Source organism: Gymnoscopelus braueri (genome assembly GCF_963280865.1).
Source record: "Gymnoscopelus braueri genome assembly, chromosome: 9".
Taxonomy (NCBI): Eukaryota; Metazoa; Chordata; class Actinopteri; order Myctophiformes; family Myctophidae; genus Gymnoscopelus; species Gymnoscopelus braueri.
In genome coordinates this window covers 42,067,604-42,085,401 of record NC_137610.1, presented here as the reverse complement: position 1 = coordinate 42,085,401, position 17,798 = coordinate 42,067,604, and the positions used below count along the sequence as shown (strand labels likewise).

Here is a 17,798-nt window from a genome sequence, read left to right as displayed (position 1 = left end):
CTGCACCTTCACAAAGTTGTGGATTGAATACTTTACTAACAGTTTGCAAATAGTACAGTGGTACGATCATACAATGATCGCTAATGATGCCAATAGCACAGAAAGCCCTAGGGGCTTGTTTCAATTGTGGTCCTGTGTATTCAATTCATCAAGACATTTAAAGACATACAATAATATACAATAATATACAAGACAGCATCAACACTAGTAGCAATAGTATGAGGTGTATTAGTAGTAGTTAAGTAGTGGTTAAGATGTTTGTGTTGTTAGCTGGTACACAGTCAGATCAATAGTATTACAAATGGACCAGGTCCGTTTGGTTCCATTTGTTCACTCTCTGAGTTAAATTAACACATAAGGACTTTACTGTATATGCACTTGGGAAATGTAATGTGTGACGTGAGACAGTCACTAAACAACCTGCTAAACAGACTTACCTCGAAACTGAGAGATCCCGGGTTTCCTTGAAAATGTAGTCCAAGAGGCAGCGGTACTTTCTGGACTCAAGACAAGATTCTCACACCATGGACTTCACAGTCAAATCCAGGTTGTAATTGACTTGCCTGTCCTCCACAGGTATTCAATGAGCTCAGATGGTCACAGGACTTGTTCTTGCTCTGTGATCTATCTCATCCCAACTGTTCTTACTTCACCTCTACAGCCACTGAAATTCACCAGAACATGTCTGCTCCCTTTTATGCAATCAGAGACAACATGTGTGAATCACAGCATCACATGAAAACACCCACAGACTGATTAATACTCGTCTTTCACAAAGAGGTGCTTTAAGGTGAACTGGTCAAAGTACACTTCACAAACCTTTTTTTTCTTTTTCAGGACAGGCTGCTAAAAGCAGCAGCTAGAACTGATCTAAAACTTTTTATTTCAAAGACAACACACTGGACAGAAACGGCCTGTTCTCCTACTTGACATGAGTCCATCAAGACGACTTGCCAAAGTACACTATTAGTTACCAGGTATGAATAGTAATAGCAATTGCAAATACCACAGAACAGATGCTACATACTAGTATAAGATGCCTTTCAAATGAGCCGAATGACAGTGGAAATATACTCCTGACTGTAGATTCCAAAAAGTCAATAAAGTCCACATTACTGCACATTAACCTCTTCTAAACAACTGCAGATAAAAACACAGCAACACGGGAACAACAAATAGACCGCGTTGCATGCGACATAAGGACACAGTTCAATGACAAATGGACCTTATTACACACAACATGAGGACAAACTGTATTTCAAGGGAGAATACTCTAAAGATCCTACAAAGTGTCCATTAATCAAACTTACCCTACATGTTAAGAGATGAACAAGATGCTGGACTGTTATCTAAGCTCACTGGCTGTATCACAGGGTGTGTTGGATCTAGTTTTCCTCCACTTTCAACCCTCCCAAGAAAACTAGCCACTGTTCTAGTGCCATGTGCACAAAGACCCCTTCTCACAAGCACCTGCTCAGCTGAGAAATTAGATACTAAAAGGCTGAGTCTATCTAACAACTGCTTTGTTCCCTAATGGTAATTCCCTGAGAATCAGATCCGTTGGATGGATGTGTTCTCTTCAAAGCCACCAAGCCATCAACGAGCTCAAAGAGATAGAGAGACGTACTGTATACAGACCTCAGAGAAAACAACAAGAGAGTGGAGGTTGGATTAGGGCTGGACTCTTCAAAACACTGTTCCCTTTACAGGCCGTAACCTATTGGAATGCCTCTGTGTGTGTGTGTGTGTGTGTGTGTGTGTGTGTGTGTGTGTGTGTGTGTGTGTGTGTGTGTGTGTGTGTGTGTATGCATGTGTGTGCGTACACTGGAAGACCCCTTTAGTCTGGGTGTTGATCATGAGGTCATTGAGGACATTTAGTGCATGACAGTAAATACAACATGTGTAGACATGTAGTGAACATCTATCAATGCATTGAATGGGACATTATCACGTTTAATCAGACTATTGATTGGTCTAAATAGGTGAGATACTGACCTACCGACAGGGCTCAGTCGGTGTTTTATATAAAGTATAGTTTTGGAAGGCGACGGAGGCGCGGTCCAAAAGCTCTTTAGTAAACAGAAATAAACAGAATACAGTACTACATTTTCAGGTAGGTGACACATTTTAAGCCAATCAGGAGAGAGCACTGAAAATGCATTTTCTGTTTTATAAAGAGCTGGAGAGGCTTGAAAATCAATCAATCAAAATCAAATCAATTACAAATGGAGTTGATTTAAGTTTAGAATTAAGTAACGTGTGTGTGTGTGTGTGTGTGTGTGTGTGTGTGTGTGTGTGTGTGTTTGAAAAGGTTCACATTGACCGTAATGCTCCCGGTGACCTCATCTACAGTAACATGTGGCACATACGGGAGACTCAACCGAGGTCACGTGACCTACAGTAACCCCATGGGTTTCAACATGGTGGTCAACAAACTCTGTGCCCTCATTGCACCATGAATCCTCATTTATATTCGTAGTGCCGGACGGCAGGTATAGTGGCCGGTAGAGTGGCCGGTAGAGTGGCCGCTTGGGAACCATTCGATCCCGGGCTCGCCCAGAATTAGTGTCGAAGTGTCCTTGAGCAAGACCTTTGCTGGTTTCCTCCGCTGTCAGCATTGGTGTGTTGCGATGCGACGCGTTGTGAGCTTGTAGATCGGCTATTTTCAAATAGCCTAGGTATAAAATAGGGCTTAAGTGGTTAATGTATGTTTTATAATGTAAGAATTTACATCTGCAAAGTAACTAGTAACTAAAGTTTTCAAATAATTGTAGTGGAGTATAAGTACAATATTTGCCTCTGAGATGTAGTGGAGTAGAAGTAAAAGTATAGACAATTGGAAATACTCCAGTAAAGTATAAGTACCTCAAAATTGTACTTGTACTTGATTAAATGTACTTAGTTACTTTACACCACTGGCCGTCGGTGTATGAATGTGTGTGTTAATGGGTGAATGTATTGCACATTGTAAAGCGCCTTGGACAAAAAGGCGCATATAAATGCACTATTTACCATTTTATATACTTAGGTGTGTGGGTGCCGGATAGGGTCACGCACCGAAAATGGCAGATCTACAAGTAGCTTAGTAGACATTTTCGATGCGGCATACCTCTGCTTAAACTAGCTAGATGAACTGTTCTCACCATCCACATTTAATCACTTGAACTCCAGCATCTGTTTTTGTTGGGAAAGCTTTCGCAGAAAATAGCAGATCGACATGCTCAAAAAGCTCGTCGGGAAAGCTTGTGGGGAAAGTGAAAGCTCTATACACTAGTATAAAGCCCTAAAGGACTCCGGTCAACCATATAGTAATCTCTCAAGAACTGAGCAGCGTTGAGAACCTATGCACATTGGCTATAAGTGGGTGTGCCTTCAGATCAGGAAGCAGGCCGCGCTTCCCACTGGAAACAAACCGAAACTCATGTAACGTCCTCGGAGCCGACAAAACCACGGAAAGTTAGTAACATTTTAACGTGTTCTTTCATCATAGAAACAAGTGGGCTTATAACCAAAATGATCCATGTTCTTTGGAAGAAATGGTGTTAGTGTTCCGTGGAGAAATATTGTTAGTGGGAATGAAAACATAGGCGCACCACCGGAAGTAGAGAGTTGAAGGCATGTCCAAACCCCGGTTTCCAGTGAGCAGTTAATAGTACTAGTTAATCCCCCCCCCCCCACCCCCAGAGCCAAATGCAAAAGTGAAAAACAGCAGAGGGCGCTGTTTTTCCTTTTTATTTGATGATGGGTTCCCAGATTTACCATATAGGGTTTAAGTGCTAGACCCTGACATCCCTATTTTGGGCATGTGACATACAGTAGGTGACATTTTTCAAACATAAAAAAAAAATCTCCAATACAGATCTTTTTTTTCGGTTTAACTCTCAAAAAGGATTGACAACGGGGCTTAAGTGGTTATTAACTGTAATAACATCAAGTGGTGTTTTATATTCACTAGGAAAACAAGATAGTGGATGTGTTCAAATCAATACGCCTGGGTGGGAGGGAAATGTAAAGAGTTTTGCCTTCAACAACTACCAGGTCAAATATCCTTGAGCAAGGCACTTATACCCTATATACTTTGTTTACCGGGGTCCTTGGGGGCTCTACTTGGCCCCCCTCCTTTTTCCCCTCTACACCGTTCCACAAGCTCACTCATGAGCTTGTGGATCTGCTATTTTCCCCAAATGTTCACGTATTATTACATGCCCAGAAAAGGGACACTACGGTCAACTCAGATCTACATCAAAATGACACAGTGACGATAACAAATACAAAACTCATATCCTTTAAAAGTACATTTATTGCATCCACTTTTGCAACTTCATTCTGCCACTTCCCAAGAGAATAAAAACAAGAAAAGAAAAATTACACTTGGTGAATAATGTCAATAGTTATCGTTATTCCCAAAGGCAACAACAAAGCTAACTTTATAACAGCAACTTATGGGTACAGCTGTGTGTGTGTGTGTGTGTGTGTGTGTGTGTGTGTGTGTGTGTGTGTGTGTGTGTGTGTGTGTGTGTGTGTGTGTGTGTGTGTGTGTGTGTGTGAGAGATGTAAAAAGCATGTGTGTGAGCCATGTAAAAAGTACAAATAATAGTATGAAACCTCTGGATACAACCTGTAGACAGGGGTCGCTGTGTCTGTATGGCTATACTTAGTTGTGAGCCGGTGTCATATGCCGAAAATAGCACATGTACTGTACATTACAAGCTCACAGTGCGGCGTGCTGTGACACATTATGAGCTTGTAGATCGGCTATTTTATTTAGCTAGCCAATATACCTGCTGACATGGCAGGCTACTTACTTATCATATGATTAATTATTCAAAGAGCAGCTCCGATTCTTCCGTTTTTATTGGGACTTGAGATGTGAATTGAAATATGACTGTCAGAACTTGAGACTTGCTGAAGATGTGGGCCCCAAGTAATCATAAAGGCCCACATGAAAAGCATATATTTCTATGTAATTTGATATATATATATATATATATATATATATATATATATATATATATATATATATATATATATATATATATATATATATATATATATATATATATATATATATATATATATATATATATATATATATATATATATATATATATATATATATATATATATATATATATATATATATATATATATATATATATATATATATATATATATATATATATATATATATATATATATATAAGCTTGCATAATAGGATTCATGTTATAAAGTGCTGTGTGTACAGACAATATTATAATTTATTTACACATCCTCTTATTTGTTTGTATTGTATTAATGTAATCTACAGAATATATACATAACAATTTGGCAGAAAGAAGCACTCATGTTTGCATTTGGTCACCAGGTGGTAGTAGAGTCATATACTGTATATTACTACCATGCTCATTAAAGTAAAAGCCACCCTAAATGATCATTAAAATGACGTTATTTGTACGGCATGTCCATGATCAGTACTGTACCTATGCCGTTTTTCATGTTCAAAGTGACAAAACCGTTTTGAAGAGGAATAAAGCGAAATCCGGTTTTAGAGTAGATGTAGAGTCTATTTATTATTTATACTAATTTATACAACCCTTTCTTTCTTTCGTGTCAATGTTTTTTTTCTCCTGCTGAAAATGCATAATTCTTGTCCACGGTTATTTGTCAAAAGGATTGCAAGATCACTCATTGTGAAAGCGCTGAACAAGAAAATCTCCCATCTCCACGAAGACCCCAGTGAACCTGATGTGACTTATGGCTCTTTTCCACTAAAAGAACCAAGTGAACCGTGCCATGCCGTGAAACATAATTGACAGGTTCTGGATTGGGGATTTCCATACACTACGCCACGGCTTGGGTTTCAGATTACGTTCACAGAACCTAACTTGGGCCCTGCTCAGGTACTAAATGACTGATACTTTCAATTGTTTTTCTAAAATGGCAAATATAAAAGCTCTACAGGCTTGCAATAAGACGTGTTGTGAGTTTGTTTAGTTTTTTTTTTAGTTTTTTTATTGCGTGCCTCCTTCTTCGAGGTGGTTGTGGTGGTTATAATGGAAGTGTAAAAACTAAAAACCATCGCAGAACTTCACCGGTTCTGGAACGTTTCATGTTATGGAAGGTTCAGGGTTACCGTTCGTAGTCTAAAAGAGCCTTTAGTAATGCCTGTGTGACACTTTGGGGCCCGTATGTATAAATCTCCTGAGAGGAAGACTCAAAGTAGCATCGCTGGTCATGTCATGGTCGACAACCGGAGAAGCTTCACTAATATAATGAATATTTGAAGATTTCTTTTGATGAATAAAATGCTTCTTTGTTATGAAACAGTCCAGAAGAAATTCTTGCACAGATGGCTGAGTGGGTAAGGAGTCAGGACAGAGCCAGGCATAGCTCATTCTGTCAGTAAGTTTTAAGAAAGGACAAAAAAAAAAACTTGCGTTCAATGCACACTTCTTGTCCCCAAGTGCATTTGGAGAATGTGGAATGAGTGTTCAGTGTTCAAGTTTACGGTTGAAAAAGAATAATAATAATCATAAAAATGGCTGGCAGCGACTTCCATGTAAGCCCACGGGCCAAAGCTGAAGCGTTTACAAACTAGCTGTTGACTGGTACAAACGTCTATGATTTGAGGCTCAATCCTTTGCCTGGATCCAGCTGAAAAACCGTTTAAGATTTCATTGGTAATTTTCACAATCAAATAGCTTGGTATTCCCTGACGGATACAAGCCGAGATTAGCATTTCAGAAGGGATAAGGAGGAGGCAGTCACAGGGTTAACCGCCCCCAAACTCAAAAAAAATGCGTGATTGAAAACTTTCGAGTATCCGATGACGTCCATTTCCCCACAATCGTTTTGTCCGAGGTGTTGTTCAGTTGGCCACACCCTGCTGTGCCTCAGGTATGAGTGAGGAGAAGAAGCTTTTGAAGAACACCCAGGCTGTCCACACGACTGACACCCTATAGGGAGGGACCAGCACGGCTGTCATTGGTCCTTGTCCCTCAGGTCCCTCCCCTGCAGCATCGCGTGCCACCCTCTCTCCGTCAGCAGGCTCCTCCCCCTGAACACACAGAAGGGTTTCAGGTTAGCGTTAAACTGGAAATACCACATCACGGTTGTTATGCCAACGCCAACCACTTTGCCATTTACATCCGTGTCTGTCTGTCTGTATGATACAGAATCTGGATTCATACACCATTCTGTGTGTGGTGAATAAGTCTTTGAAGTGATTTAATGAACATGCTTCGTGAGGTCAACCGTGACTTTGACCACCTGCTTATAATTAGTTCGTCCTTGGGTCAGAGTGGACAGTGTGCCAAATGTTATGTCAAATTCCCTCACAGAGTTCCTGGATATTGCGTTCACAACATGCCGTCACAATGAAACACCTTTGACCACCTAAACATCAGTTCATCCTTGGGTCAAAGCTGACGTTTGTGGCCCGGACCGGCACCTAGGCACAATGTAGCATGACAGCGTGTTGCGGGTTCGAGTCCCGATCCAGACGGCCTTTGCTGCGTGTCACTCCCCATCTCTCTCTCCCCACTTCCTGTCTACCCCACTGTACTATCAATAAAGGTATAAAAAGCCCATAAGTAAATAAAAGATTTTAAAAAGCTGACGTTTGTGCCAAATGCCATGAAATTCCCTCAAGGCGTTCCTGGGGTATCGCATTCACAATTTTGGGACGTACAGTACGTACATACATACATAAAGTTTCCATAACGGTCAGATTCCATAACGGTTCCCTTTAACGACACCTTCCAAATGGGATCCTAACAGGTCTATACACTCTCAGAGTTATGGTGGTCCATGAAATGTAAAAGTTTGAGAACCACTGGTATTTGTAATTGTATAGCAGACATGTCAAGTCCAAGTCCACACATACCAGCTCTGACAGTGTGATAAAACCGGTTCCTGAAACGGTTCCAAACGTGATAGAACCGATTCCCGGTTCCTCAGTGTTGGATCCAAACATCCCGATTCCAACCCTAGACTGAACATCTTTTCTTTAAAAAAATAAACCTGTCTTACCGGAGCTGGGTTCTGCTGGGCCTGTGGAGGCTGTTGGGCCTGTGGAGGAGGCTGCTGGGCCTGTGGTCGCTGCTGGTTGGCTCCCTGGACTAAAGGTCTCCTTCTGAAGGGGAACCAGCCTGCTGTGTGTCTGCAGAGCAGGATAAAGGTAGAGAAGCAAGAGAGAGAAATTGTTACAAAGTGTTGCCATCAGGCAGAAACTTTGTATCTCTGTATTTCATTTCTAACCCTATTTTTTTTTTAAATTACTCTTTATTTTTAAATTTCAAAATTTTGTAAGACATACAAACAAATAGCACAGGAAGACAAAAAAAGGACAGGAAAACAATAAGGCAAAAAACTAAGACAATCAAACAAAAGAGGTCATGGGACATTCAGCACCAATAACAGAAACATGTTTACAGGAATTGAGATACAGTAGAGAGGATGTAACCAATATTCACAAGAGATCTGGCTCGCTATCTAAATAGTCTAACCATTTCCCCCATCTTTTTTCACCTCTGTATTTCAACTTTTAATGTGTTTATTGAAAATTAATGCCTTACAAGCTTGTCTCACCAAAAAGTAGCAAAGATAGCCCATCTACGAGCTCTACAAGCTATTTTTGAAACATTTTAAGAGTGAAAGTGGTTAAGTGTGTCTGTGACGTTTATAAATATTTAAGCAAAAAAATATATATTAAAAACTACATTGGCTCAATTGGAACACAGGTACTTATTTCAATACCCTGAAAAGTAACAGTCTTCAACATTCAAGGTTTCCACCTGACAGCAACAAAATGTCACCATGCCTCATTTGTACTGTACTTCAGTACACAATGGTGTTACTCGTCATAAATAACTTCGCTTTCAAGCATTGTCGTGCGACCATGTGCTGTATAAATAAGGCTTTAATCCCCTGGTACTTTTTTGTAAAACTAAGAAATGGGATTGGAATACTAGCTCTGCTTCATCATGAAGCCTTTCAATGTAAACAAAACACAAGCTTCACAAACCCCTCATTGACTTTTACTCTATATACAAAAAGTGATAATATTGTGTTTCTGGAAAAGGAGATTAGAGAGGAGAGAAGACTGGCTTAAAAAGATGTTTACGAAAGAAAGGGTTGTATAAATCAGTGGTTCTCAACCTGTGGGTTGGGACCCCCAGGGGGATCCCCACATGATTTTGTGGGGTCCCCAAACGACAGTGAAGTTACAATTTAAGGACTTTTAAGACCTTTTTAATACCTAAAAATAAAATAAAAAGACCATTACTGCATCAAAAGTAATCAACAAACTATACGGTCACAGCGCGAGGCGTTGTGAGCTTGTAGATCTGCTAGTTTCACAATATTTATCACAAAATTGAACGCCTCAACTCCTACAATTCCAATTCCAAGTCAGGTTGGGGGGTCCCCAGTTCAAAACTTCAAATATGATTCTTTTGGGGTGAAAAGGTTGAGAGTACATGAGTATCCGATGACGTCCGTTTCCCCACAATCGTTTTGTCCGAGGTGTTGTTCAGTTGGCCACACCCTGTAACTTCCAGAATACATGGAAAATATGTTGAAGGGATATGCCAGTAGGTCGTCTTTATCAAAAACACAACAACTTGTTTTCTGTACAGGGAAGGAATTATTTTAAAAACTTGTTAAAGTGCTCCATTTGGAACAGGGCCAGTTGACGTAATGATAATGACCAGTGCCTCTATAGTATGTTTACATTCCTGAGAGAGAGAGAGAATGGGAGGTAGTGGGAGTTAGTAGAGGGGAGAGAGAGAGACAGAGAGAGAGCGCGAGGCAAGAAACGAGGGAGGGACTAGGTCATACCAAGGGAAAACACCATCGCACTTGTTTCTAAGCATTAACCCTCCAACTTCTTCTGACTTAATCATTAATCAGAATGCATACAGACTGCAGCCTGTTTTTATCGCAGGCTTTGGGCATCGTCCTTCAAACAAGCTGTTCCCTCCACAAATATTATTAGTAACATAATTACTAGTTATACCACACACACACACACACACATTAAGTTTGCATAGAAGCAACCTTTCAAATGCATGTTAAAAAGGAATGAGGTGTGTGTGTGTGTGTGTGTGTGTGTGTGTGTGTGTGTGTGTGTGTGCGCGTGGTGGAGGGCAGGACAACGGGTATTATGTAACAAGTACAACAGATAAAGAATAAAGAGTGAGACCAGGTCAAGTGCAGGAAAAGAACATGGACAAAACTGATAACACATCAGTCTAGGTGTGAGCATCAGTATCTCAAATGGACTGCCAATATTTCCTTTTCCTTAATCAAACTTTGAGATTATTTGTTATTATTAGCTGCATAATAATAGGTATATCCATGTGCATCAGGTCTAGACTAGTTACTGGAACAAAAGTGAAAGCATTTATTATCAAAACCTGTCATCCATCTTAGATTGTCTTGGTTCCTGTTTATCTGCCATCTTACTTTGCTTATTTGACTTCAGCTTTGTTTCAGGAAGTAGTTGTGGCCCGTTGTGAGCTTGTAGATCTGCTATTTTCGCCGAATGTTTGCCCCCAGTATAGGGACCCTAGGGTTCATGTCACGTCATAAAGGTTTTAACAACAACTGTAACATCTCTTTATGTTTTCAGGCAACATGCACAATCTACCCATAAGCAGCAGAATGCTGACTAATCTCAACTAAATTATTGAAGGTTTAAAAAGGGGCGGCCTTAAGGATCTGGAGGCCCCTTTCAAGAGCATATACAACCCTCCCCCCCACCACCGCAGGGGAACAGGTAAAAAAAAAAAAGGTTGCGGACTGAAGTTGGTTTGCTTCCATAATGGTGCATTTTCAAACTAAATGTATTAGACTATTTGCACTTCCACCATGGACAGCTAGTTAGAAGACAGCTTAAACAATTCACTCACATTAAATTAACAAAAGTAATATTGTAATATTACATGACTCACTTTCTTTCAAACATAATCAGGTGATTAATTTAAATGACCCCTGATTTAATTGGATCTACATCCGGTTTACTCAACATGATATTAGACTGTTTCTGACATGCACAAATGAACCAACAGTTTTATTAGAATATAGAATATATAGAATATAATTATGATTAACGTCTCGTTGTGCATCGCCCTCTCGTTTGAAAGTGTCTCTGGCATTTCAACTCGTATTATTGATACAAATAGTTTTGACTGTTCAATATTCCCATCTCTCCACAACTTCGCAGCAGTTGACTGACGGCCTGTCGGAGGGTGGGACCCCTTAAACGGGTTAATCATAGCAAAGGCCGCCACTGGGTTTAAAATAATCATAGACCATTTGTCGCAGCTTTTACCTTTACAAGACCTTTTTTTAATGTGCAAAGTTTACGACAAGACAAAGGCCATACTGCCATGGGCAGGTCTCTGTGAGAAGTCTACACACCACAGCTGAGAGTTACCCAGTTTCATCACGTTTCCTCTGGGTTCTCAGTAGAACCTGTGAAATGACTCCCCCCAGCCATTATTCACACATTTAATAAAAGTGACTTTGTTGGCTTTCCCTCTACTTTGCTCGTATTACGTCTAGGAAACTCAAGCATCCCACAAAATTGGCAATTAAAGTTGCCTTTGAGATTTTATTTAGAAACAAAGTTCTTAACCTTTAGTGTAAAATGTAGCCTCTACAGTACCTCCCAAAGCTCAAGGAAACACTGCTGCTACTGTCTGTTGTACAACCAACTATGATAAGTAAGCATTTGAACCATTATGCTGCCTTCCACTTCACACTAGCTACAACACGAGCTACACTGCAGCAGTGTCATCGATGCTCAAGCCACACGGTGTAAATGAAAAGGGTAGGGTAGGGAACCTAACAGCAAGAATTTCCCTCCTTTTACAGAACGGAGCAAGAATTATGCGGAGAGAGAAGGGGACTGAAAATAGTTAAATAAAAACATATGATTGATTGACGCTTCACTGCGTCATTGGAGCACTGAAAAGAAATCAACTTGGCCGGCTCAACTCGGATTTGCAGAGCGTCACCGGCATCATGCAGCGACAAGTGTCTGGCATCGGTTTGTAGCTTCATGTCACTGGCTTCCATTGAAAATGACTTGTAGCCTGTTGCTTTGTCGCCACTAATGTGAAGGCAGCATTAAGGGCCATTCACACTGAGCACTATAACTATAAAAAAAACGTTTTAGTCACACCAGAAACTATTATAATAATAAAATAAAATAAAATAAAATACCCTACGGTGAATTATATAGTTATAGTTGAACGCAGCATTAGACTCCAGCTCGAGTTTAATAACATAAGCCCTGTTGACTAGGAAACCAGCACCTGCCACAGAACCAATACTCACTTTTAGTTGTGACTGGAATGTTTGTGTACTAGAACAGTCTCTATGCCAGACCTGTATCTATTGCCTGTGAATCTTTCCCATTAAAATGAAAGTAAAAAAAAAACTAGCTAGTAAATTACAGCACAAAAATATTGTAATCCATCAGCCACCGTAGCCGGCGGGCAAAATAATCTAGCTCTCTGCTTCGAGGGCTTACTTTTAAGTCAGGTGCTTTAGCCCGTTTGCTCTAGTGAAACATGAAGGCCTGGTATGACAGGTTTCACACAGAATGTACTCATCCTCAAGAAGCTCCTAGGCTTTGAGATGTACTTTGTTGAAACAAAACAAACGTACATACACAGTATGAGATCCACGTTCCTCAAGACGTTTTGGAGGATCTGTGACATTTTGTTATGCTAAATGTTAATTTGCTACAGTCTGAGTGAGTTCCCAGCTATCATCGTCAGTGAAGGTTAAAGATAATATGAAAAAAATAAAACACCCTGCTGTGATAGCACTGGATTGCAAAATAAAGCATTTTGCATGAAGTTGCTCACACAACACTACGTTTGTCTTCAGTGCATATTGTTTTGGTTTGCAGTTCACGAATTAAAGCTGCAATCCAAAAGTGTTATGGCCTTAAATCGGGATTCGAACCCGGGTCTGCCGTATGAGTGACCAAACTTTCTACCACTCAGCCTAGAGACCAAGGAAAGTATTGCACTTTACTGTCAACCAGTACGTGTCCCACCCAACAACACCAGGGTCTAAATTTCTCAATGGAAAGAGAAGGGGAGATCATAAAGATTGATTAAAATAATGTTTTATTCATTAACCCCTTGAACCCCAGCATCCCAATTCTGGGGGGAATGTTCACCAAAAACAGCTGATCTACAATGGTGTAGAGCTTGTGTTTTTTTGTAGAGGGAAAAAGCCGTCCAAGTGCAGTAAGTAACTCAGGTCCGCTTCATGAAACCAGAATCAGATTTGTTTTATTACCATTATATATCTAACCAATTCAACCGGACTCGAGTTGCACTGTACTTGTGCTCTTTTTTCCCTCTACATCAAATATCTTTGCCAAAAAGAGCCGACCTAGAAGCTCACAACGTCGCATTGTGACACTTTGAATAGGGATGCTGGTGGCAAACTGTTAATAAAGTATTCAATCAATCAAAAAAATAAATCTGACGAGCACCTGGAATTGTAGGTATTACATTTAGTTTGACTCGTTTACACAGATCTACAAGCTCACAACATTTCACAATGTTTGCCTCTTAAATGCCTCGTAATAATGTGGCCAATTAAGTAGACTGCCCCAACGCTCCTGATTTCGTGTGTATAGAGCCGGCGAGAGATTGCGCCTGATCCCATTGGTTCACCGATCTGTCCGTCAACCCCTGCCCCGTTAACACAACATTACGAGCGACGCCCACTGCACTCTGGTTGGTTGGGAAGTGAAACACTTCCTCATACCGAGTACACCGACGCGCTGGGCCAGGCTTTTATTTTTTAGCAAAACTAAACAATAAAAGCCTGGAGATCGAGGCTAAGTATTATAGTACTGTATACTAGTGAATGAGTGAGTGAGTGAGTGAGTGAGTGAATGGGTGAATGAGTGAGTGAATGAATGAGTAAATGAATGAGTGAATGAGTGAGTGAATGTTTTTTCTTGTCATAAGACCCATCCATCCCTTCCGGGATTATAAGACTCCAAAAACATCAATAAACAATATCACATTCACTTCTTGGAAAACAAAAAACCTTACACACCACTCTCCTTTCTTCTTTTTCCTACTAATACATCATTAAAACCCTCAAACCATGAATATATCAGTCAGTCAATCAATCCATCCAACAATCCATCAATCCATATCGACCATTAAGTTTTGTACCCCAAAATGGCAGCTTTGAACCAATGTAATGACCTTTTGTCATTGTGGTGGTTGATTGAGAGAACCTCTTTACACTGACTGGCTTTGAGCAGCAAAAAACTATGAAATGAAATGAATGAGGAATGTCCAAAAGTTAAAGTTGAACTTAGAAGGATTTATTCCATCTTCCAGTTATTGCCAGACCCAGGGGGTCGGGCCTACATGAGGCTTTGTTGGTCCCCCTCTCCAAACGTTTTCGTCCATACATGGGCATAAAAGAGGTCCGTCTTCTGTTCGGTCCCCCTCTCCAAACGTTTTCGTCCATACATGGGCATAAAAGAGGTCCGTCTTCTGTTCGGTCCCCCTCTCCAAACGTTTTCGTCCATACATGGGCATAAAAGAGGTCTGTCTTCTGTTCGGTCCCCCTCTCCAAACGTTTTCGTCCATACATGGGCATAAAAGAGGTCTGTCTTCTGTCCTCTTTTTGATTGGCCAAGCTTAGCGTGACGTAGTGCTCTGATCTTTCAACCACTAGGGGTCTGGCAGTACCAAGTCTGGTTCCCTTGTTATTCCAGTTCCAGGTTCCAGGATAAATGTACTTAAATATATGTACTTTAACATAACTCAAAGTACAAGATAAATGTACTTTAACATAACTCAAAGTACAAGATAAATGTACTTTAATATAACTCCTAGAAGATACATGTACTTTAATATAACTCATAGAAGATAAATATACTTTAATATAGCTCAAAGTAGAAGATAAATGTACTTAAATAGAACTCAAAGTACAAGATAAATGCCCACGCCACCCAGACCAGCTGGCAGGAGTTTTTGCTGACATCTCTCCCTCTCCCATGCTGTTGTTGTCCCCGCCGGCATAAAAATGTCCACAACTGTACTCAACCCCTGAGCACTCCAAGGTGACATGCCTGAATGACTGGAGACCTGTTGTCACCTCCCCCCTATAGTCACCTATAGTAACCTCACCCCTATAGTCACCTATGGTCACCTCACCCCTATAGTCAGCCTGAATGACTGGAGACTTGTCGTCACCTCACCTCTATAGTGAGCAAACACAAGGCTGGTGAGAGGTGACATGTGTTCCACCCTGCCTCACTGGACATTGTTGGACCTTCTATTCTGCTGCCACCCAGAGCCTAGTGGCAGCCAGGCTGCAAATAGACACTCTCGCTACCTGCGCATCCTTAGGAGGGCAGTGAGCACCCTGACAGACACCACTTGGATTTGTACAACGACAGATGCCCTGAGCAGGACTAAAAGAATCATGGAAGACAAGCAACACCCGGAAAACAGTCTGTTTGATGCGGACTGGCAAGCGCTTGAGGTGTCTCAAGACTCACAAGGCCCAGGGCTCTGAGGCTTGGAAAAAACTTCTATCAGGTAGCTGTTAGAGAAGGACATGGAGAAGAGACAAAAAAAAAGGAAACAAAGAAACAAAGAAAAAACTAACATTACGGACAATAAGAAAAAATAAAGAAGGTTGGCAATAGAGATTGTAGTCCTCTTTCATAGTGTGGTGAACCCAACCACAGTCCCAACCAGGCTCAACAGAGTTCAGAGACCTTGAACTGCAGCATGTGCGACCGGATACTGGACTTCCTGACGAACCGCCACAATGTGGTGAGAATGGACATCACATCTGATCTCCTGACCCTGAACACAAAATCACCTCAGGGATGCATATTGAGCCCTCTCTCCTCTACTCCCTGCACACATGATGACTGCATGGCCACACACAGCTCCAACGTCATCATCAAGTATGCGGACGACATGACAGCGACCAGTCTGCCTCCAGGGACGAGGTCAGATCACTGGTACTCTGGTGTCAGAACAACCTCACCCCCAACAAGAACAAGCTGATCGTGGACTACAGGAGGCCGAGCAGAGAGCACGGCCCTTATCTTTGACAGTGTCGCAGTAGGAAGGGTCAGTGAGCTCAAGTTCCTCGACGTGTACTGAATCCGTCATCTGTGGGTGAGACTAGATTACGTCCTTCCTTATGTTGGACAACCTGTCTTATGCTGGACTACCCTCCTTAAGTTGGCCTACCTTCCTAATCAAGGTGAGGGTGTCATCATCAGAATGACTGCTCTTCAATATCTTCGGTTTTGGTCAAATCCCCCCAACTTGGGAGCAACAGGAGGTTGCTGGCCTCATCACTTTCTGTTTATTTTTCCTCTGTAGGTTCAGTTAAAAAAAAAAACTTAAGAGAGGAATACAAGAGCTATCCATGTTACAGCTTCACACTTTGCAGTTGTAACATAGCTCTTGTATTCCTCTCTTTAAGCTTTTGAGCTCCTGATTACATTTGTTTCCCCATTTTCGACTTGTAAACAAGGTGAATGAAATCACTGTTGCTTACAGGTAGATGGTATGGTAGCCGGAATGCGCTTCTCATCAATGCGGATTGCAGAAATACATTATGGGGATATAATCCTATACATAATATATTGGAAATGACAAAAAATAAATACAATAGCATAATGCATTTACTGTATATGTGATATGGGCGCCGATTTCGTTTTTTTTTACTTTAAACTTTTATCCCGCGATTTTTGTAACCCATTTTTTTCACCCGGTGCCAATTTCCTAAGTGATCCTGGGCGCTACACCAGCCCTACACCAGCGCTACACCAGTCCCCCACAGCCAGGGAGGCCAGGGCCGAGCTCATGCTTCCTTCAATGCAGGAGAGCCAACTGACCTTCTTGTCACCTGACAGGGGGGAGTTTCCCCGGTAGGACGTAGCGCGTGGAAGGAACGTTATTCCAACCAGTTCCCTTCCCCTCCATCAGGCGCCCCGGCTATCATGGGGGAGGCAGTATAGTGACCAGGATTACTACATGTTTTTGTGAGGGTATTAACTACCCTAGGAGACACGGGGAGAACATGCAAACTCCACACAGAGTAGGCCCTTTCGCCTACCCCACCTAGGGTATGGGCGCTGAACCCATACACAGGACTTCCACCGCAATGGGCGCCGATTTCTATATATAAAAAACATAAATGAATGAATGAATCCCCTCCTGGAGGGCCCCTTGCGGTGGAAGTCCTGTGTATGGGTTCATATAACCCAAATTATGCCACTGATTGTCCTGAAAACTACAAATGATGGATCCTGTCCAAAAAAAAAAGAAACAAAGTAAAAAAGAAACAAAGCCTTAGAATTTCACCCACTTCTTTACGCCTGTAAACCTGTGATGTGACAATAAAGCTGATTCTGTTCCCATCTCCATGAGTCAATGTTTATGTAAAGTTATGTAAACTTTAATAATATAATAATAATTATTATTATTATTACACAGTGTTACCAGAGCCCTGTTAGTCAGCTTCACCTGCTTCCACCTCTCACGACGGGGACGTAGGGTTGAGTTTGAGAAACGTTTTTTTGTTTTTTTGGGGGTCTGGGAAAGGGTTAGGGTTAGTTATGCCTCCAATCCACATGGAACTAACATCTCTTTCCCAGTTTTTTTGGTTGTTTTTGGTGTTGTTTTTCCTTTTCAATTTTGACCATTTCCATTTTTTTCCACCTCATTCATTGTCTTGTCTTGGTTTTGAAATTCTGTGTCTTATGGTT

At 41.2% G+C, this 17,798-nt stretch overlaps 1 protein-coding gene across 1 annotated transcript in view; it reads right to left on the bottom strand.

The window, feature by feature from the left end:
• Positions 1 to 5,286: 5,286 nt before the first annotated feature.
• The window catches only part of herpud1 (homocysteine-inducible, endoplasmic reticulum stress-inducible, ubiquitin-like domain member 1), a 32,456-nt gene continuing 19,944 nt past the window's right edge, over positions 5,287 to 17,798 (bottom strand). Inside the window, exons 7-8 of the mRNA XM_080437559.1 lie at positions 8,033 to 8,162; positions 5,287 to 7,058 (exon numbers count right to left, since the gene is read on the bottom strand). Coding sequence (XP_080293685.1) covers positions 6,870 to 7,058; positions 8,033 to 8,162 — 319 coding nt within the window. The 3' untranslated portion in view covers positions 5,287 to 6,869. The remainder of the gene's footprint in view (positions 7,059 to 8,032; positions 8,163 to 17,798) is intronic.